At 43.7% G+C, this 22,141-nt stretch overlaps 1 protein-coding gene across 1 annotated transcript in view; it reads left to right on the forward strand.

The window, feature by feature from the left end:
* Positions 1 to 21,934, forward strand: part of Colec10 (collectin subfamily member 10) — a 40,157-nt gene extending 18,223 nt beyond the window's left edge. The window contains exons 2-6 of the mRNA XM_003479825.4: positions 1,201 to 1,272; positions 2,573 to 2,644; positions 13,528 to 13,581; positions 14,930 to 15,025; positions 17,324 to 21,934. Coding sequence (XP_003479873.1) covers positions 1,201 to 1,272; positions 2,573 to 2,644; positions 13,528 to 13,581; positions 14,930 to 15,025; positions 17,324 to 17,715 — 686 coding nt within the window. The 3' untranslated portion in view covers positions 17,716 to 21,934. The remainder of the gene's footprint in view (positions 1 to 1,200; positions 1,273 to 2,572; positions 2,645 to 13,527; positions 13,582 to 14,929; positions 15,026 to 17,323) is intronic.
* The last annotated feature ends 207 nt before the right edge of the window (positions 21,935 to 22,141 follow it).

Genomic DNA, 22,141 nt, shown 5'->3' on the forward strand with positions numbered 1-22,141 from the left:
GACTAGAAAACCACCTCCTAATCCACGCTCGGTTCCTTTGGTCTGACCATACAAGTCATCTGCCCGGAAGCACGGTGTATATATTCCCTTGTGATAGACTCAAGGCTTGACCAATGTCAGAATCTAGGAATCTGACTCTTCTATTATTGTGCTCGCTTTCCTTAAAAATAGTAACAGTCTGCTCAAAAAGCAAACAAAGAAAACTATGAAATGGTTCTATATTCTTTTTCCGGTGAAGTTCATAAACATCTCAGATCTCTCTCCCTCAAAGCTGTCTAACTCCTGGACTTTCACCTTGTCCTTAAGCCGCCTTTCTTTTTCTATCTTTCTTCAGTAACAGACAGGAGTCCCCTACATCCTCCCATTACTAAGGTGATAAAAGTAAGTGTCTGGTCACAGCACCATGTGTGCTGTGCTCTCTGTTTTCAAAGCATATTCACATGCTAACCTTGTTGATCCCAAAACAACTGGGTGAGGTGTCAAGAGCAGATACTGTCCCCACCCTAAGGGTGAGGAAACCTCAGCACAAAGGAAGCAATGGCAATGACCCTTGTTGCCAGCTAGGATTGTGTCCCAGGTCTTGCATGTTACCAGGAACTTCTTAGGCACACTCTCTACCAGGTGATCCGGCTCGATTTGCAGGTGAGCAAAATGAGACTCAGAGCAGCAGGACCACGTACTCTAGTTTCTCCAGCTAGTGGATGGTGGGCTCAGACTCAAGTCCAGTCCTGTCCTACTCCAAAGTCAATAAGCTCAGTAACTGATGTATCAAAGATTTGCCGACCCCATTAGTGAACAATAGAGAGTGTTTATTCATAACACAGGGCATCTTTCATTCAACCATGCCCTCAGCCCTTCTTGATTGTTCAAGGTGCTGAAGCTACACTCACCGATGACCAAGAGAGCCACTACTCACACAGAATTGCTTTGCATTCCTAGTATTGTGTCCTTAGCTTCCTGGTCTGGAAGGTTCTAGAAGGTTCCTCAACATTTTAGAGTTGCATGTGAAGAAAACTAAAAGGTAAAATATGCTGTAAGTTTTTACTTTTTCTTGGTGTTCCTTGGTGTTCCATGGTGTTCAATCCAAGGCAAAATCTGGAGCTGTGTGGTGGATTTCTGCCATGTTCTCCCTCCCCTGGGTAGAATGAACTTGGGTTTTTATTTAAGCTGCTTTCTTTCTCTCATTTTCTGTTTTGAAAGGAGATGATGGTGAGAGAGGAGATCCAGGAGAAGAGGGGAGAGATGGCAAAGTGGGGCGCAGGGGGCCGAAAGGTAGGTGAATCGATAGGAAACTGATACAATCCCTCAAAAATCTTTTTATCTCTGTCCTCTCCCTTGCCCTAGAAATTAGCAGTTCTTCATGCCCTCTGTGTCTGAGACACAGGAAAGGTACTCTGAGGTGAGTTCCCTCCCATCTGAGAGCTCCTGTGAACTTGCCTAAGTAACACAGCTTAGAGTATTTATCAAATCACATCCTCAGGACTGGCCAGAGGGGGTGCTCTGCAACCTCAGAGAGTTCAGATCCAGGAAAACCTAAGAAGTGATGGGTTTTCAGGACAGCTGTTCTCCTCTTAGAAGTTGTAGTCCAATAGCTTTCTCTGACCCAGGGCTTAAAGTGAAAGATAAAAAGGAACAGAAATAGCTCCCCGAGCCGTTGATGAAGTAAGTCACCTTCCCACAGTCTATCTCTGTTTCTTTCCCTCCTCTCATAGACACGGGGAACACAGTGGGACAAATGGAGAGACACAGGAGCAGAGAAAACGGGAATAGTACCTTAGCTAATGAGGAAGTTTTCACTCCTAAAGCCAAGGGTGGGCCTTGTTAAGACATAGCTTCTGGTATAAGTCTGAGTCTTTTGAAGCCTGAACTCTTCCCAACCAGTTGCTTCAAGATAGCTGCCCCTGGCTGCTCATTTTAAAATATTGATTAACTCAAAGGGAACAAAAGACTCATTGGTTCTTGAAGACTCAGTTTGAGAAACGCTAGTTTACCCTCATAGTCAAGAAAGACACGTATTAATTTCAAAATTATTCTCACAAAGATAAAGTTTTACAAACTCTATTTTTCTATTGTCATATTTTACATACATACATACAAATTTTAGAAGAATTCATTTGGCCCTGATCATAAGTTTTGGGATGAAAAAATCAAGACAGTGTCTGATGTCTCTTTGATAACTAGGTCTTACAATTACACATCCCTTCCCTCTTTTGAAGCGGCTAAAATTATCAAATCTTGTTTTAAAACACAGAGGAAACAGGGAAACAGAATCCCAAAGCAAAGCCAAAACACTCCTCAAAAGTGTCTGTTGTTTAAATTTTAAATTAAACACACTCTGCTGTGGTCATTCTAGAAATACTGTATCATTGCCTTCATACCCAGGATTGTCGTAGAAATTAACTATAATATACAAATTGTAACAGTTAGAATAGATAATGTAACAAAGGAGGCATGTTAGATATCACAGGTAGAATATATTTTTTGCTATTTCCTTCAAGTGAATATTATATGTTTGCTGCATCTTGAAGGAGAAAAAAGTTTGTGATCTAAAACACCATGCTTTGCTTTTCAGGAATTAAAGGAGAGCTGGGGGACACGGGACCCCAGGGCAGTATTGGCAAGTCTGGGCCCATTGGCAAGAAAGGTAAGCTGTATTTTACTATTTTCCAGTTGCAAATGAAAGCAAAATGAGTGTGTCCTTAACACATTTTTAAAGTTTTCTATGGTGAAAATGCTCCATTTCTGTCTTTTAAAAGACGGGTTCTCTGTGTCTTCACAGTTTGACTCTTACACAAGCAATATAACCCACAGTTCCAAAAGAGAAAGGCCTTGAGCAAAATTAAACAAGATTTCAGGAACAGAATCAAGAATAAGGTGCTGGTAATCGCTATATGAATTCTGTCCTGGGATCTATTGGTAGATACTAATCCTTGGTATAATAAAAATGTCATAATTATTCATAAAACACAAAGTAGGCAGAAAAATAAAATTTCCTTTCCTAATTTGAATGGAGTAATAGTTTCACACCTGTGATCCATTATCCAGAGGAGAACTTGAAATACATGTGTGCACATCCATTTGTTTTCAGGCATGTTCTGATTTCACTCCTAATTACAACCTCGATATGAGAAAACAAAGACAGTCTCCTCCTTATTAACCAAGCTCCCCATCTCTATTCTCTTCTCAAAAAGCTCCACGATCATGGCAGGTTCTCATTGTTTCTGATACTCAGTAATTCACACACACAGGCATTGCTTCATGTGGTCTGGGGATGCAAAGCTGGATGGCAATGAAACATTTATTGCAAATAAAATTTTCTCAAAATGAAATAATGCTGAATAACACAACTCTTATGAGGGAGAAGGCGTGAGAGTCAGACGCGATGGACATGGTCAAACTGGACTAGGTCTAGAAGAGTAGTAATGTGTTTGTGGGCATGGGAAAACAGGGAGAGGGACCGGGAGAGGGACAGGGAGAGGGACAGGGAGAGGGACAGGGAGAGGCAGGAGCAACTCAGGCAAAGGTTCCTTGTCGGTAGAGCTTAATCGTGTCATCTCAGTAGCCAGGGAGCTCGCTTCAGGGTCAGCACAGCACAGCTCTGGGTGTGTCTGGGGAGTTACCGAGAAGAGACCTCAGGCGCTGCGTGTGATCCTTCTCCCTCCTGTCCCGCGCTGTTTCCCTGCTCCCCAGTCACCGCCACCTAAGCAGATTTGCCCCACCACGCCTTTCCCACGTGACCTTTCTGACTTGGAGCCCCCTGACCATGGGCAGAACCCTCTGAGCTGCATTAAACCTCTCCTATAAGTGTGAGGTGCCATGTCTCAGCCAGGGAACAGCTGACCAGTACCAGCGATGGCTGGGGAACCTCAGCGCCATGTGTGTTACAATGTCTGCAGCCTTTCTGTAAACACTGGCCTTACAGAATGAAACCAGCACTGGCAGGGCCAGCAGTGTGATCTTGTGGGCAGGTGGACAGGCTGGAGGCTGTGGCCTCCCTCCTCATCCTGTGGCCCGCAACTCCCTCTCTCCCCACTCTTTTCCAGTTCCTTTCCCTCCACCACGCAGGAAGGCAGGGGTGGAGGGCAGAGCTATGGCGGTGATAGTGTTGGGCCAGCGGCTGCTACTGCACCTGCGCTTGAAATCGACATCTTCACAGCTGCAGAAGAGCGGTGCGAGCTCCTCAGGGTTCCTGAGTCCTGCTGGAGCTGCACTGTGGCGCCCTCCCCGCGGGCTCTTGGAGCTTGGGCTTGAGAGCTTCTTGTTTGCATGTGTCCTTCCCAAGGTCCAGAGAGAAGGTTAGCAATGGGCTCTCGTGGCCTAATGTCATGGCAAAGCAAGACATTTATCCCCCCCTGTTAAAATACTACAGCTCCACATTTATAAAAAAGATGGTCCCTCCAGCCAGCCTTTTAGACATAGCTTTCCTAACTGCTGTGTAGTGAAAATTGAATGCCACCCCTGGATGACTGATTTTTATATTATGTCTTTATTTATGATTTATGTATTTTTGACAGTGTGATTTTTTTTGTCACTCCCCAAGAATCAGTGTCTGCGTCCTCGAGCTGGGTGGTAACCCATGGACAGGTTTAAGACTACATTGCCTTCTGCTCAACTGCCTTCCATCACCCTTCTTGTATTGGGTGGTTTTGGAAGGGGTACAAACATTTGGGAAGCTAACGAGCTTGAGCTCCAGCTAGGACAATACTTATCTTGGACTTAGCGCAATGCATTTATTGGTCTGAAGTTACTTCCACATACAGTGAAGGTGTTGCTCACAAGCCCAGTGCAGAAATCACTTCCAACAATACTCATATCACTTGCTGTGTAAATCCGCCCAAAGTCACGATGTGAAAGTGCTGGACTGGAGCTCAGATCGTCTTCTGAATGTGTCCTGAGTCACCCAGCCCAGAAATGTGTGGATTGTGGAAAAGAAACCATGTATGAAAAATACAGGGTCAGAGCAGGTCTCTGGAAAGCTTTTTTCCAATTTAACAATTTGCATATGAATAAAAAGCCTTTATAGAACATATTCTCAAATTTGACACAATTCTTATTTATTACATTAGTGAAAAATAGTAAAGGCAGCTATTCTGATATTTAATGATGAAAACAAGACTCAGACTTGGGACTGGCTGGCATTAGGTTAATCCTTCCGCTATGTATATTTACCTAAGCCAAAAAAATTAGATTCATATTTGAATCGTAAGAAAGCTACCAAATCTGAGCAGAGTTTAGGAGCTGAGATGGAGCAGAAGGGACTCGCCCCGCAGTGAGGGGTGCTACGCATCCTGCATTGCTTCTCCTCCCAAATGTGCACTAGAGCCTAAGTCAAGTCAGCAGCAAAAGAGGCTAAGGCGGATGAGTAGAGTGTGCTCCAGCTGAGCTGGTATTTGAGGGCTGACACACAAAAACACTCCAGGAAAAAGGCCCATATTTGCAGTTAGAACGGCAAACATTTCAAAAGAGTAAAAAATTTTGTTTGTTTTCCAAGACAAGGTCTCGCTATGTAGCCCAGTATGGCCTTGAGCTCAGTGATCCTCCTGCCTCAGCCTCCCGAGGGCTGGGGTGTCAACAGTGTGCTATGGTGTGCAGTCTCTGCCACTAATTCTAATTAATATTTTACTTGAGGTTCTTGCCAAAGCCAAAATTCAAGAAACAAATAGTGGAAATAAAAGAATGAGTGGGCCACTAATTACAGATGATTTTTTGCAAACCTAGAAAATACAAAATAATCTATAAATAAACTGCATTAATAAATTGTTGCATACTTCACCATACAAAAATCAGTCTTGCTGCTACATAAAAATAATTCAAACTATGAAATTAAAGCAATGCCATTTATCATAATATCAAAGTTATCAAATACCTAGGAATGAATCTAATGAAAATTAGATTTATTTATTACCAGCCCTCCACAACGAACAAAATATGGTGATAACAAAATGGAATATATTTCAGATAACTGAGGTAAAAATAATTCCAAAACTGATCTTTAGATTCAATACCATTTATATCAAAATTTTGTAGTATTCTTTTGGAAACTGATAAGCCAACTCAAAAAATTAAAAGGCCTAAGCATGCATGATATTCTTGTTAATAATGAAAACAAAGTTGAAGGATGCAAATTACGGAATTTAAATCTTTATTATAAAACCAGCGATGTTGAGATAGACAAATAATTTGACGGAAATGAACGAAGTGTAGAAACAGACCACTGTACTAAGTTCAATGTTTGCGGGGTTGATACTCCTGTATTTTGTAATAGGATTATGAGTGTATCAATACATTGCGTGGGTTAGCTGGGTATTAATGATAATAGCAATAATCTTGGCCTCATACTTAGCACTCTTTCTAAAATCAGTGGTTTGTAAGTCTAAATTTTGGGGTAAAATCAAATTTGATAGTACTAAATTTGAAAGGCAAAGAATGCTTATAGATATGAATATGAAGTTCTATGTTTGTTATTATTGATCAAAAAGTAGGCACAATCTTTTAGACCAGATATAAAAAGAGTAACCGTAAAGAAGACCTATCAAAAGACCTTCCACCCATCAAAGGACTTCTGTTAGAGAACAAAGAGAACCCAGAACTGGCTACATGTTACATGCGTGCCCAATACAGAAACTATGTCCAAAACATACCAGAGATCTGACAAACCAACAACGCATCAAAAAATAGACAGTCACCCAGAATGTCACTTTTCATTGTGTTTTTTTTTCTGCAAGTTAAATTTAATAGAGAAAAGGCTGTTTTCTGTCTACTTTTATTCCCCCATTCTTTCTTTAAAATGTTGTCATAAAGTTGTGGATAAATAAATAAACACTGAATACCACCAAAAACAAGAGGCCAATAATTATTTTTAAAAAGCAGCGTAGAGGCACAATTTGTTCGTTCATTAAAATATTCCCATTGTCAGTGGATTTGGTAATGTGATATTTATCTACTTAACAATTTTAGCGTCTTTCTCACTATGCATTGCTTTTACACTGTCTCTCCATCTGTTAAGCTCATATTACTGTTCTTCAAGAGGGCCTTTCAAACTGTCTGTGCTTCAACAAAGTGCGGCATGGCCCTGCCCTGGCTATGCCACCTACACCACTGGTTGAGAGGATGAGAAGGCGTAGCCAGAGAGTGGGATGCTGCACTCCAAAGTTTCTGGAGACCCAGAGTGAAATGAGGCCAAGATACTGAACTTCACTTCCCAATGAGTCATCATAGGTGTGGCGCTTTCCTGGAGTTAAACCTGTCAAGCTGAGCAGTCTCCAGCCAAAAGGGTTGGGCGTTAATAGCTGGGCCAAGTTTTCATCCTCTTGTAGAACTGGGGACTTGGGGAAGCAGGAGCAGACAGAGACTAGGAAAGGCGAGGTGTTTAGTAAGGCCGGCAGAGCTTCGCAGTGGATGACCTTTCAGGAATGTTGAAAAAGCTGCAGACTAGAAATGAAGAGTTAACTAAACCCACATCCTTTGGGCCAATTCTTCCTTCAAGGTCCCGGAACATATTTCCTAGTGCTTCTTGTATATGTCTGTCGCTGAAATCATTGTTATAGCTCATTAGTGTGTTTGTTCCCCTCCTCTAAACTGAGATTTTTCTGGGAATAAAATATGAGCAGAGAATAAAAGATGCCCTGCATGTTTGCTTAGGAAAATATAAGGTCTATGTGGGATCTCAAATTTTATCCTGATGTCTGCCACCGACTAGAAACTATAAATGTTCATTGTATTAAGAATGAAAAAAAAAAGGGGCTGGGGATTTAGCTCAGCGGCATAAGCGCCTGCCTTGAAAGCAGGCAGTCATGAGTTCGATCCCCAGTACCTATAAAAAAGGAAAAAGACAAAAAAAAAAGATAAAACACATTTCTGACAACGGGGTTTCTCTTCCATTTCTTCTTCCATACTGCTTTCCTGTAACATCAGTTTGCACCACTGGCTGAGATTTCCTTCTCTTCCAGAGGTATGCCATCAAAATTTATGGGCATGCCTGAGAATTTGTCAAAAATGGAGATGCAGCGTTCTGGCTAAACCAGATTAATTTCCTTTTTAATCTGTACTTTGGAATTCATAAGACCCTTGTGGCAATGGCCTTTGTAAGTTTTTCACTGAATGGGATGAATCTCAATTTTCTAGGCTGACCTCGAGGTTGTCACTTGGTTGGGTGAAGTTGGCTTTCTTTGTGTCAATATTTCATTTTAAGAATAAGAATGATTTAGTAGAGGTAAATTCAACCTCATTGCAAAATAAATGTTTTTACTTAAGGTCAATCATCCCTTTATGCAGAAAGTCTTATGCTTTTTGTTGGTTTGAATGTGACCTCTAATTTATCAAACGTTAAGACAGTTATTACAGATATGTTCCCAGTCATGAGCCAAACTAAATTTTTGTGGATGGCCTTGATCATAATTAAGTTTAGAGAAACAGATGTGCTCAGCTGAAACCTTCTGTGAACCAGTGAAGTTCATGGCACGTGTGCCTTTACCACAGTACAGTTAGGGGCAGAAGCCAATGTCAGCGGGGGCCTTTCCGTGGGCCCAAACCAACCCCATTGCATGACATTACCCGGTTTATTCTCCTAATAAATTTTATCGCTATAGACACCACTGGTTCCACTTAAAAATCCAAATAGAAATCAGTGAAGTAATCTGTCCATATTTAGCTTTTAAGCAGCAAAATCAGGATTCAAACTCGGTATTTCAGAGCTTCCAGGACATTTGACCCCATCACACTGCCCTGGTGCTTCTGTTTGTAAGCAGTTCGCTTCAAAGCACTGGAAATTGTCAGTGTTTTCCTCTTCTCAAAAGACAAAGCCACACACAAAGCCAAGAAGCTGACTCCATATTTCAAGGTCCTGTTGAAGTCACTGTGCCCTTTCTACTCTGATCCGCAGGCATCTTTTCCTCCTCTGATCCCCTACTAACTCGGCTTCTGGTTTATTTCACTCTGTTAGAACACGGCCATGTTGATATCCTTGTTCTCTTAACTGTGCTTTTATGTCCTTAAAAGCTCATCATTTTTCCAAGCCTGGTGGCCCACACATGAAGTCCCAGCAGTCAGGAGGCTGAGGCAGGGGAATCATTAACCAGTTGGAAGCCAGGATAGGTTGCATAGTGAGTTCAAAGCCAGCCTGAACTGCGTAATGATACCTTGTGTCAAAAACAAAGCAAAAACATCATTTTCCCAAATTAAGTACAGCAGTCCTTTACTGTTGGTGAAAACATTCTAAGACTTTGGTGGCTTCCTGAAGCTCTGATGGTACTGAAGCCTACAGCCACCGTGTTTTCTCTGTTGTATGTAGACCAGGGATAAAGTCTGATTACCACCCTGCCGTAGGGTAAATCTGAGTCACTTGGTAGGACAACGGATGCACTTTGGGGCCTAATGTGAGTGAAACCAATCAGAGACACAAGCTCAAATGTCACATATGACATTTATATGAAAATCCCACCGTATAAGTAAATAAAATATACATAGTGGGAAATAAGAAGATAGGTTTTTTGTAGGAATGAAAGGGGTTAAAAGATAAAGAGAGAGGGAAGAAAGGGCAGAAGCAGATGGAAAAAGAGTTAAGATGTGGTATACACATGCACCAACCCTGCACAGAAAATGTTGGTGTACTGTACGCATGGGCTAATAAAAACAAAAGTTAACATACTTAAATAAATGAACTAACTGCTAATAACTTCTCCCTCTGAGTATCTTGCCTGACTGTTTATTCATCTCATTTGATGGCTTGAGATGAAGCAATGCTTGGATCACGATGTGAAGTGGTGTGTGATTTGGGCATTGTAGGGTCAGGCCAGGCTCGCTGCAAAGGTCACCTGAAGGCAGGTTTTGTGGCTCTGTGACAATGGCTGCTGCTGAGGGTGGACCCCTCGGATGGCGTGAAGAGGCTGGGCAGTGATTGACATTCAGAGAGGATGGAGGGGACAGGATAAGACCCCCTCGAGCTATTCCGCCTGGGATGTGGATCAAAAACTGTGAATTATTTATTTTGGAATTCACTGCTCAATATTTTTGGACCACGGGTAACTGCATCTGTGGAAACCAAAACCGCGGCAAGAGGGGGCTCCTCTTCTTTAGTCGTCTTTCTTTTATTCCTGTGTGCAAGCCTTAGCCGGAACTAGGATCATCACAGGACTGAAATCAGCATTCCATCCATGCTGAATCGAAAGGGATTCACATACGAAGAAAGTATACGTTTAAAAATTAAAATTGAACCCATAGTCTCGATCTTTTAAACCCATATTGTTTCTGGTGATGATAAGGGTCACAGTTACTTTCCTCGTTGCTGGGACAAAACACTCAAACTCACAACAGAGGAGAGGTTTGCTTGGACTCACAGGTGTGGTCCCCGGGCAGCGGGCGGCAGGGCTGGTGCAGGAGAGCAGCTCACATCCGCACAGTCAGGAACCTGAGCCCCCGGTCACGTCCCAGCTCCCACCTCCTGACCCCATGTTTTTTAGCCCTGAACTCTTCTGTGGCCTAATTGCTCTGTGAGCACAGCACCCCCATATCTGGTCACCTTCCCAAAGCCCAGCCTCTGAGCACGTTAGCATTTTGAATGACATTGGAGGTCTGAATCACAACAAAAAACTACTGTTCCTTTCACAGTTATTCTAATTTTATTTTTAATAGGCACATAACAATTGCACAGACTGATGGGGAACAATACGACATGTCCACACATGTGTACACTGGGGAAGGACTGAATGAGCGTAATCAATATATGTGTAACCTTGAACTTTATTGTTTCTCTGTGTTGAGATGTTCAGTCTTCTTTCGGCTATTTTTAGGCAGACAATAGTTACCCTACTATGGAATAGAACACCAGAAGTCAGTCCCCCTGTAAAACTGTACCTCTGTACCCACCAACATCCCCCCCCATTCCCCGTGCCTCCTCCTTTTCAGCTGCTAGTAGCTTCCTCCATGAGGCTGACTGCCTTAGATTCCACGGATGAGCGAAACCCTGCAATGTTAACTTTCGTACCTGACTTATTTTATTTTGGTAACATTTTCACCCACTTGGCTTTCTTTCATTAAGCCATTTGGGAAACACCATGAAGTGAAAAGGACAAATGGCTGGGTTTGAGTGGCAGCTGTACTGGCCCGCAGTCCCACTGCTGGCTCACAATACCTGACACCCACAATTTAAAAGAGAACTTTTTTTTTTTTTTTTTGTCTTTTTCCTTTGTATCAGTACCGGGGATTGAACTCACGACTGCCTGCTTGCAAGGCAGGTGCTTATGCCACTGAGCTAAACCTCCAGCCCCCTAAAAGAGAATTTCCACGTGGCTCCCAGTTCAGGAGATTCAGCTATGGTCAGCAGAAACGTGATGGTGAAGGGCATAGAGCAGGAAATCCGCTGACCTGAAGGTAGCCAGGAAGCCGGGCGGAGAAGCAGGCGTCAAGGAGGGAGATGCCCCTTCCGGCAGACCCTCTCTCCCAGGCGTGTTTAACTGCGAGCTCTCCTGGGGAGGAGCAGTACCCCCAGGACCCAGCCCCCGTCTGGGAACTCATGAGACTCTAGAGGGGTGTTCTAGAGCTCAGCCACGAGACACACGCTGCCATTACAGTGCTGGTTGTTCTCACCTCTTTGGATCTCAGCTTCTTTACTGGCAAAATTCATCAGAGGCCTCACTCATGGGATTTAATATGATAAAATGTATAAAGTGTCCAGAACGGTGCTTAGCAACTGATTGACATTTAGCAAATGCCTGTTCCTGTTCTCCCATTAATGCATTCTAAAAATCTGTTCTTACCCTTTCCAATTTACATATAAGGAAATAATGATTTTTTTTAGGAAACAACTAAAATGTGAGCAGCTCGATCTCCCTCCGCAAAGTGCACAGCCTTATTTTATTTTATTTTTATTTTATTTGCTTTCTTCCCAGCCCTAACCCTGCAGTGTGCTGTCCAAGGCCTCGCTCCTGTCTTCCTGCTGACAGTGCTCAGCCTTCCTTCGTTCTTCCTTGAGGAAGCCCGTCTCCTCTCTTCTCTCTAGGAGTGTGCTGACTTCCATCACCCCTCACAGCGTTTCTCACTCTCATTTCATCTCAGCACAAGTTCTGAGAACTCCCCTTCATCGCTGAAACTGCATACAGCACCCCAACAACCTCTTCCTTCCTGGGGGAGCAGGTGGCGTGTAGAGTACCACTCCAGAGAAAGGTGCCCAAAGGGATCAGCTTAGCAAGGCTTCGGAAGTCACCGAGTCCCCAGCAGTGGCCTTCCTCCAGGTGTAAGGGAAGCTCCAGGGTGTAACAAAGGGACTCTTCAGTGAGGAGGGCGAGAGCACACGTGCGCCCCAGTGCAGGCAGACGGACACCCTGCAGCTGGCAGAGCAGTTTCCCTTTTCTCTGCTGCTGGTACAAGATGGACTTGCACGGTCTCAAATCTGACACCACCCACCTCTCGCTTGTTCTCTTGGGTAATGCACCCAAATCTCTGGCTGCCCCTCAGATCCTATGAGGGTGTCCCGTACTCCATCCGGCGGGTGACCATCAGCCCGTGTTTGTTTCTCTGTCCTAAATTCCTATTCCTTGATCCAGGTCACTACTGAAGCAGTAGAGGCGATTTCACTTCTCTCAGAGCCTGCTCTTTTATCCTGGAGAACCACAGCCACACATTTTCTCTTGTAAATCAAAAGTTTTTCCTTTCAATTATTGTGTCTGATGTAGGCTTCAAGAGCTCATTTTGAAGTTAAAAACAAAACCAAAAATCAAGGATTTTCTTGTTGGTTTGTTTGCTCGCTTTCTGTCTGTTTTAAAATTCCTGATTCTGTGAAAATTATTTTTCAATGCTTCTAACTGAGTAAAAAATGGTCAAATACAAAGAAGGGCAGAAAGAAAATTACCAAAGGTGACATTTCGGTACAGTATATTAGGGATGAGTTTATAATATAGAGATTTGCATACACCACATCTTTCCCCAAAATTGCAAACTCCTGCAAGCCAAAGCTTCATCACATGTCTCTGCACATTCTCTCCCAGGACTGTCTCTTGTCTTGCATAAGTGGTAAATATTTGTTGAATTGAACTGAAAAAGCACAATATATATATATATATATATATATATATATATATATATTTTGAAAATCCAAGGGCAAAGCCACATAGAATAATTTGGGGCATAATAAATATACAGGCCCTGCAATGTGCCAACGAATTGATCCAGATTTACTAAGCAACAGTATTTTTAAAATTAAAAACATGCTGAGAATTATATTAGCCTTGCTCAAAAGATCGCATTATAAAGAACACATGGTGGGACAGGTACCACAGATTCAAATGTTCTGTCCACGTCCTGCTAGAATTCTATATTAAACCTAAATAAATTATGACCCACTTGATTATTTATACCTGTATGGCCAACTCCAAAGAAAATTACTTGTATAAAACCAAGGGATATTCATTGAGTATATTGGAAATGAAATTTGGGAAAAAGTTCCCTCTGATTTTGAACGTATAGGATATTGCCTGCTTAAAATAATTCATTTCATTGTGCATTTTTGTGGTTGCTGATACTGTTTTTCTTCAGGTGACAAAGGAGAGAAGGGTCTGCTTGGGATTCCAGGAGTGAAAGGCAAGGCAGGTGAGGTGGCTCGCTTTTCTCCTGGGTTTCTGGCATTGTTCCACCTGTGTCACCTCAAAATAAATATAGCTTTTAGAGAACAAAGCTTTTAGCCTTAGTTTCCTGAGCTAGAGGGAAGGGAAGAAGGGACTTTCCTCTCCATTTGCTGGTGGCTTTCCAGTCCCTGGGGAAGGAAAGGAGACACATTCCAGCCCTGTCCTGCTTGCTATGGGAAGAGAGCCCAGCGCAGCAGGAAGTAGCCCATCATTCCCGGGGCCCAAAAGGAAAATCCAAAGCAAAGCTTGTGTCAGATCGCCTGGCGTCCCATCAGTGTCCCAACCAAAGCCCACGCCGCAGGCTCTAGCAGCAAGCTGGCCTGACACACTGAGACGCTAGTGACAGAGGACCCCTCAGTGGCCAGGTGGGTGTCCTGGGTACCAAGCGAGTTATACATGCAGTGCTTTATGCAAGGGAAGAAGCTGGATTCTTCTTGAGAAGGTTCAGTTGTCTGTACTCCTCGGGGTGTGTGGAAGATGAATTCAAAGCCCCATGGCTATTTGCCCACCAATATGGATAAAATTCAGCCACAGATTGTTTTTTCTTTTGGCTAATAAAATTATTTATTTTCCGGCTACCCAGAAAACTAGAGGCCAAAACTAATGTTTCCAGGAAACAACCATTAAATGTAAAAAAAGAATCGTCTGGGTTTTGTGTCACTTTCTTGTCATTGCTCCGCTCTTAGTGATATCAGTAGATCGGTGAAAACTGTAGGTGAGAAGAAGAATGAATAGCAAATTAAGCTCAGAGTTAATCCACAATCGGGACAGCTGGCTTTTAAAACTTTAAGTTGGATCTCTTTACAGGAAATGAATGTAGCCCTTGAAGCATGCAGGTCTGCTTCCCGAGGATAATCAGAATTAGCATTCTGTTGAATCCCGGAGTTTCTCCTCTCTTAGAAGAGCTGCTGAATAATGCAGAAACAGAAGACAGGCTGCGGCAAGTGCATTTGAAAAGGGCTGTAAAAGTGTTATTCCAAGAGGGAGCAGACAAGTTCTGCGTTCAGCCAAATGCTGAAGCCACGATGTGTGTGCAGCGGGCTGTCACATTCATTCCTCTTTTTAAAAACTCTAGCTTAACATTGTTTCTAACTCATTTCTAACACTCAAAAAGATATTTCCCCGAATTCCTAAACATGTTCTACGCTGGAAAGCTTGTCTTAAATGAAAGGCCAAAGGCGTAGTCACTGCCAGAGAGCCTTCGCAAGGCTAGGAAGAGCTAGGATTGCGATGCTGGGAACACACGGGTGCTCCCCAGCTGGTTGGTGTGCGTGCACCTCAGCCTTGAACTCACAGTGTCTGTCGTTTACAAGGTACCGTCTGTGATTGCGGAAGATACCGGAAAGTTGTTGGACAACTGGATATTAGCGTTGCCCGGCTCAAGACATCTATGAAATTCGTCAAGAATGGTGAACATTTTCTCTTTTGCTTCTTGCCCGATGTCTTGGGTCTATTGATTCGGTCTCTTTCAACACTGTAGTTCCTAGACAATCCCTAGCCAAAATCCTGTGACGGGAAAAGACCTCCTGGATGGTGTCATCAGTTTGAGGGCTACTCGTGCTGATCATTCACCCAAACACCAGGACAATTCAAGTCCACTCCATAAATTCATGCTTGTGTGCACTGCTCTCGGTTGGAAAAGGGTTCTTCCTCAGAGAGCAGGAAAAAGGTAGAATTTGGCAAGCTGTGTCTTAAGAATATGAAGGGATACAAGTGTCAAATAGAAACAGCAGTAATAGTAACACTGCTCCTTTCTGGAGTAGCGGAGATGATGCTCATTACCAACAACAAGGCACGGAATCTTCATGTAATTGGAATTTAAGTGCAGCGATTAAGCTGGAGCTTAGAGATACCTTGCCCAGAGTTACAGATCTAATACGCAACAGAGCAGAGACTTAGAGTACAAGCTTTGCTGACACCTCTATCCACGTGCAAAGGAGCACCGGCCTCATGTATTTCTCTAAGTTTTGCGACTCCCTGCTTTGATCATTTTTATCCCTTTTCCGTCTCCTTGAATAGTTAACAGTAAATCCCTTCAAGTGGAAAGAGCTTGGTACTCGTTCCTAAGAACAGTGCTACTGAGGGAATTGCTGCAGTTAATGATTACAACTGGTTTCACAGTTTTTAAAATACTTTTTCCTCGATGTTTACTTTTTATCAGCCCGTATCTGCAGCGCACACAGTTACTTTCTTCTTTGCAGGCTGCTACACACCCTAACACAGCTTCATCCTTTTATGATCCCTTCCTTTCCCCTCCCTCCTTCTCTTGGTCCCCTCTCTTTCAAAAAAGATTTATTTCCCACTCTCTATCTTGTATTTCGCTCTTTATGTCTGTTTGGGTTCTCACCTAAGAGAAGCCGTGTGATATTTAAGCACGTGTGTCTGATTTACTTCCCTGAGCATGACGATCTCAAGGTCTCAAGCTTTTTTACTCTAATCACATGCCAGGTATTTATTTTGCACACTATTGGAGGCACACAGATGCCATCTTGCACCTATAGTCATCTTGTAATGCTAGACACACAGGAAATGTTTGACGTTAGCTAGTCATCCTGAGGGCCAGGGATATAGTTCAGCCGCATAAGTGCCTGCCTGGCAAGTGCAAGGTTGAGAGTTCGATTCCTGATACCTAAATAAATAAATAACAGCCCTGGATGTACGTATAATGAAGATTCTATGTCTGAGATAGCATCAGCCATCATGAATGGACTAAGCCCCTAAGGTATAGTATCGAGGAAGTACACAGTAAGGTATAGTATAGTTCTTAACATACTGGTCACAGATTTATCTATGAATGAAAGTTAGGACTGGAAGGTATATATGTAAATGCCTCTAAATGCCAAGACATAATTTCCATTTTATGGACTCAGAATAATTCTAAGTCCCACGGTCTGTCCGGAAGCTCAGGTAGTAACTCAGTCTCCCTCTTATAGCTGAGATGAAGTGTGGACAATTTCAGAGTATGGGTTCATGTCCCAGATACATGATTTCAACTGGACCCCCTTCTGCATCATTGCAATATGAATCCAACCAACACCTGCTGACTTCCAGAATGTTCCAACCACTGGGATTAAGGAGCATCAAAGTGGGCTCACTTTGATGGCACACATCCTAAAGGGCATCAAAGATATAGCCACTGTCCTCAAGCTAGGTAGAAAAGACTCACAATAAGCCACTGGAGCAGAGCGTGCTGAGAGCAGAAGAGGTGGAGAGGGCAGCATAGCTGGAGGGAAGAACCCACAGGGAGCCCTGGCTGTCTGGGGGGACGTGAAAGACTTCTTACAGGAGAAATCATTTCCACCAAGACCCAAAAGGTAGGGAGGAGTTGAGCAGGAGGAGAAGCAGTAAGATGGTTTTCCAGGGGTGGCTGTGGAAAGGAGAAGGCAGCAAATATGACTGAGTCTTAAATGAGGTTGAGAAGAATGGCGTGGGATAATCTGGTGGCCATTCCAGTGGCCGGACTTTGTCAACCTAGCTGGACGGCTGGGTGGGGAGCTGAGCAGGAAGAGAAGGGAGGATCAGCAGAAGACTTTGGTTCTCCATGGGACAACTGGAAAGGCAGAAGGAAGGTTAAACCAATGGCTACCTCTTTGCAGGGCCTTGGGAGATCATTCTTGAATGCTGAATGCATGGATTTTGACCAGGCAATGGTGCTTCTATCTCCTCTTTTCAGGATAATCACAGTGCTCTTCTTTTCCTCCCTGTAGTCATAGCGGGGATTCGGGAAACTGAAGAAAAGTTCTATTACATCGTGCAGGAGGAGAAGAGCTACCGGGAGTCCCTGACCCACTGCAGGATTCGGGGTGGAATGCTCGCCATGCCCAAAGATGAAGCCATCAACACCCTCATCGCTGACTACGTGGCCAAGAGTGGCCTCTTCCGGGTGTTCATTGGGGTGAATGACCTGGAGAAGGAGGGCCAGTATGTGTTCACAGACAGCACCCCGCTGCAGAACTACAGCAATTGGCAGGAGGGGGAGCCCAGTGACCCCTACGGGCATGAGGACTGCGTGGAGATGCTGAGCTCTGGCCGCTGGAATGACACAGAGTGCCACCGTACCATGTACTTCATCTGCGAGTTTGTCAAGGAGAAGAAGTAACTTCTCTCCTGCCGCACGCGCATTAGCTCCCTGCGACCAGCCCTGCAGTTATGTGTCCACCTCTGTCTTCCTAATCACACTAAATTCACCCTGACTCAAATGAGAAAGGCCATGTGGGGGGTTGGCGTCTAGCATGCTCTTGGTACCAGTTCTGACATTATTAATCATCTGTCACTGACCAAGAGCTCAGAGAGTACCAGGCACCCTGAAAAAGAGCATTTGAATGGCTAGGAGGGCAGGAGGTGTTTGTCTGTGAGCCCCATGAAATATTCTTAGGGGCTTTTTTTAAAAAACCATCTCTCCCTTTGGTCCCGTCCATTGCAGATACCTGAATAGGTGCTTCATGGTGATTAGGTTGGTTGGTATTGGTTAGGCGTCCCTGCTCTTGTTCAAAGTCAGACGTCTAAGAGGCCCGAGGAACATGACGGTATTTCCTACCTTTCAACTCGGTGACTGGACCACGCACTCACATGGCTGTAGCCACAGCTGAAAGTTCCCCTTGTTTGTAGAGGCAGAAATGCTTGAACCCCAGGCTCTATCAGGAACTTCGAGCTTAGTGACCTACTCCAGACCACGTGGACCTACTCCTGGCAACTCCTTTGCAACCCTGATCTACAAACTTCACTGAAGTAAACCAGGCAGGGTCCCTGGACCCAGTTCTGGAAGCTCACGTCTTTATTCCAGGATCTCAGGTATTCACTCTCCAGTTTGAGAAAGGGGGGATTCTGGGAATTGAAAAAAAAAAAACAGAGAGTGTTTGTTTCCAAATGCAATTTATGCTCCTCGGGCTAAATGGACTCCTGCTGTTTACATGGTTCCATTTTCCTTATCAAAAGTTTATCTAAGTTTTGCGACTCCCTGCTCAGACTTGGAAAAAAAGGAAGGATGTTGAGAAGCCTCCAGAAAATTCTAGAAACCTCAGCTTGCCGCCAACGTCAAGGCTCCACGTCCCTCCTCATCGCCTCTAACGCCCACTTCGCTGCTGTGGGACCCATCTGTGAACTTAGGTGGCGAGAAAAATCAAACACACCACAGATACCACTTTTACCGCTTTGACAACACAGGTCTATGTCAGGCATGGGGCCTGGGACACGCGGAGAATTCAAGTTTCCTACATTGGTAAAAGTCTTTCCTTGAGAGGAGATCAAACCTCAAAGCAGCTTTCACTTGACCTTTAAGGATAAACACTTGGACGCAGCTCTGGATAATCCCTTCTGAACTGATCTCCGGTGAGGGTGTGTGGCGTGTCATTAGGCTGCCCAGGATGCTGGCGAAGTGGTTACCGAAATAAAAGAAACAGATCAACAACATATGTTCTCCCTGAGCCATCTGTCCATGGTTTTGCCCATGCTGAAATGGTTATGAGACAGGATTTAATGATCTCTGTGTGTTGGACAGGGTCACAGTTTCCGATCCGACCAGGGCCAGACATGTGATGTAAAGAAAGCAGTGGAACTGGCGAGAATCAGGGTGCACTGAACACAGCTTGTGCTTTCTGTTGTCCCCTGCCCCTCAGCTGCTGCTGGCCTTCCCATGGAGCAACAAATGTTGCTTCGTGGCCTGACATTTCAAGAGAAGTCAGAAAGCTGGAGTTGCAAATCTTTGTATTTTTAAAGGATGACAACTAATCAACTTTTAACCCAGATTTTAATTCATACAAAACTCTGCTAACAAAATTATGATCTTTCCATTTCTCTCCACTGGAGAAAAGCTCTGGAGTTTCTAAGCAAGTAGAATGTCACAGGATATGATGACACCAGTATCGAGAGATCTCCCGTCCCTTCCTATTCAGTTTAGAGCAGTAACAGACATTTTTGTTGAATGCTTAATATTTACCAGGTTACTAAACTTGTCACTTAGTCTGTTTTGAGAATGTGGCGAACAGTGTTTTAAGGGCAGGGAAACTTAAAAAAATTACTAAGTAAGGCACTGCATTCAAGCCAGGGTCTTTGGGTAGAAAGCCAGCCAAGACCACAAAGAGTAAGAAAAGCTGGAAAAACCCAGAGGAAAGGAAAGGGATGAGATAGGTCAGAAGAAAAGGACACAGTGTGGCCTGGGAGTCTCTCCCACTTGAAGCCATGTGGGATCTGCCCTGGGCCTCCGCCCCATGGGTGAGTATTTTCAGTAGACATTGCAAGTGCGGCTATTTCTCTGATGAATGTCAGCACAGCAGCTATCTCGTGACTCATCACTGCTGCAGATGCATCCAGGAGATGATGGCAGAGCTTCAAAAAACAGGATTCATCCTGCAGACATACCTGGAAGACATTTCGGCGGCCTCATGCTCCGAATTAGAATTACTATGAAGACTCACAGCGTGAAGCACTGTGTGCTTTGGTGAAACGTCTTTGCGTGTCGTTGCTCATTTGATGTCATGAAGTCTGGAAGGATGGAGAGCAAATATTTTACAGCTATTTTCCCAGTGAGGACACTCAGGCCCAAAGAAGCAAAGAAATGTAACAAAGTCCACTCCCTTGACAGTTTGGAAACTGCCAATCCAGGGTCTTTGCATCCAGCCTCCACCCGCGCTCCAGGATGGAGAGAAGTTTCTCTGCAGAGTCCCATGGGGGCATGGGCCCAAGTCATCTGTCCCCATTACGTCCTCGAGTGACAGATGAACCTCACAGAGACACAGGGACACAGAAACTCACACAGCCCCTGTTTACTGACCTAAGGCAGCAGCCCCAGGATAATTTTGCCAGTAGGTCTCTAGAGAGGAGTCACATCAGATGTATGAAAGTCAAGATTTGGCCAAAATAAAATTGATCATGTAATTATTTCCCCATTAAAAATTTCACTAGAGAAATGACTCAAGTCATTAGCATTTCAAATCAGTTTTGTTCTCCAAGACTTGAATTTATGCTAAAATTTTCAGGGATATTTATGGATCTCTCACAAGTGCTACATAAAGCAGTAAGGGAAGACAGTTTAAAAAATTATTCATGACCTCCCAACCCTGTCTTTTCAAAGCATCACACTCATCAATCAGGCCAGGAGACGCAGCTCCATCTGGAGTCACTTTCCGAACCCAGGAGAAAGGTCCACGCCCTGGGCTGAGAAAGATGCAGCAAACCCATTGCGCTCTGAACCACTCTCTCCTCAACACTGCCGGAATTTGTTTGAATGTGTTTTACACTGATTAGATCTGAGTTACCAAATGGGGTTGCTCTGATTGTCTCTAGCCAACTAATTTTCAGCTCCCTGGAGTACATATCTGCTGGGGAGGAGGAAAGGTAAACGAAACAGCAAGGTTCATAGTGTCATCAGCAGATGGAGGCCAGAGTTTTGCAGGTGCCACCACTGATAAGAAAGTGATGGTGGATTCCATCAAGGGGCAACACAGCTTGGCAGCATCGCTTAGAAGTTCCAAAAGTGGATCTGGTATCATGAGTGACTGACGTCGCTGTTGTCTGTACCACTTAGCATCCGTGAAAAGGAGGTGTTTTCAGTGTTCCACACCCTGCTCCCTGACCTACGTGGTCCTCCCTGTAGACTGCTGTCACAAAGAAGGCCATAGAATGCGTCCTTCAATAGGCTATGTGTTGTGTCGGTGCAGTGGGACACATGGGTGTGACCAGCTACCTGTGCTGCAGGACGCCTGTGGTAAAGAAATAATTTTAAGATACACAAAAACTACCCAAGTGAGCTTGTATCTCACAAGATTACTATATAATGCTACATCCACTATGCATACTGAATATATGTGGATATGCCTAGCATGTATCTATAAGCCAGGTACCTTCTTATCCTTATTTATAGATGAAATTTTTATCTTTAGGGAGGTAAAGAAAATTGACAAGTTATACTGCTTGTTAGACTGAGAGCTAAGGTTCGTGACTGGGTATAATTTTACCACCATGTACACTTTTTGTAGTATGCTGTTTATCTAAACTTCTATTTGTTGCATGATAATTGACTATTTTTTATAGTAAAAAATAAAACCATTGACTTATAACCTTGCAGTTGTAAGGCTTTCATAATATAGTTAAACTCTTTAAAAGCTGAAGGGAAAAAATTTGTCATGTCCTTTCAAATGTGGATTGAAGGAGAGGAATTCTTCACCCTGGATATTGTATACATGAATCTTTTTATGAATAGAGAACTTTATTTTATTGCTCTTCTGGCACTCATGTGATCTATATTTGAACTTTTCTGGTAATCTGATGTCTATTAAAATTTTTTGCTTATAGAGAGTAAAAATATATTTATCTCTAATTTCCACCTATTGTCCTGGTTCATCATTTGCTGCTTGTATCTCCGAGACCTGGGGCAGCCAGAGCATGCAGTTAAGGAAGTGACAGACTGGAGTGGAAGGAGCTGACCTCACTTGGGGCGGGTCTGTAAGGTGAACACCTGACATTCCCTAGAACCCAGGTGGCACGCTCTGCACCCCGCAAGTTCAGTGGCATCAGGAGACATCAGTGAC

The sequence above is a fragment of the Cavia porcellus genome, unplaced genomic scaffold (assembly GCF_034190915.1).
Source record: "Cavia porcellus strain 051 isolate PalLab524CR breed Dunkin Hartley unplaced genomic scaffold, mCavPor4.1 scaffold_10, whole genome shotgun sequence".
NCBI classification, from domain to species: Eukaryota; Metazoa; Chordata; class Mammalia; order Rodentia; family Caviidae; genus Cavia; species Cavia porcellus.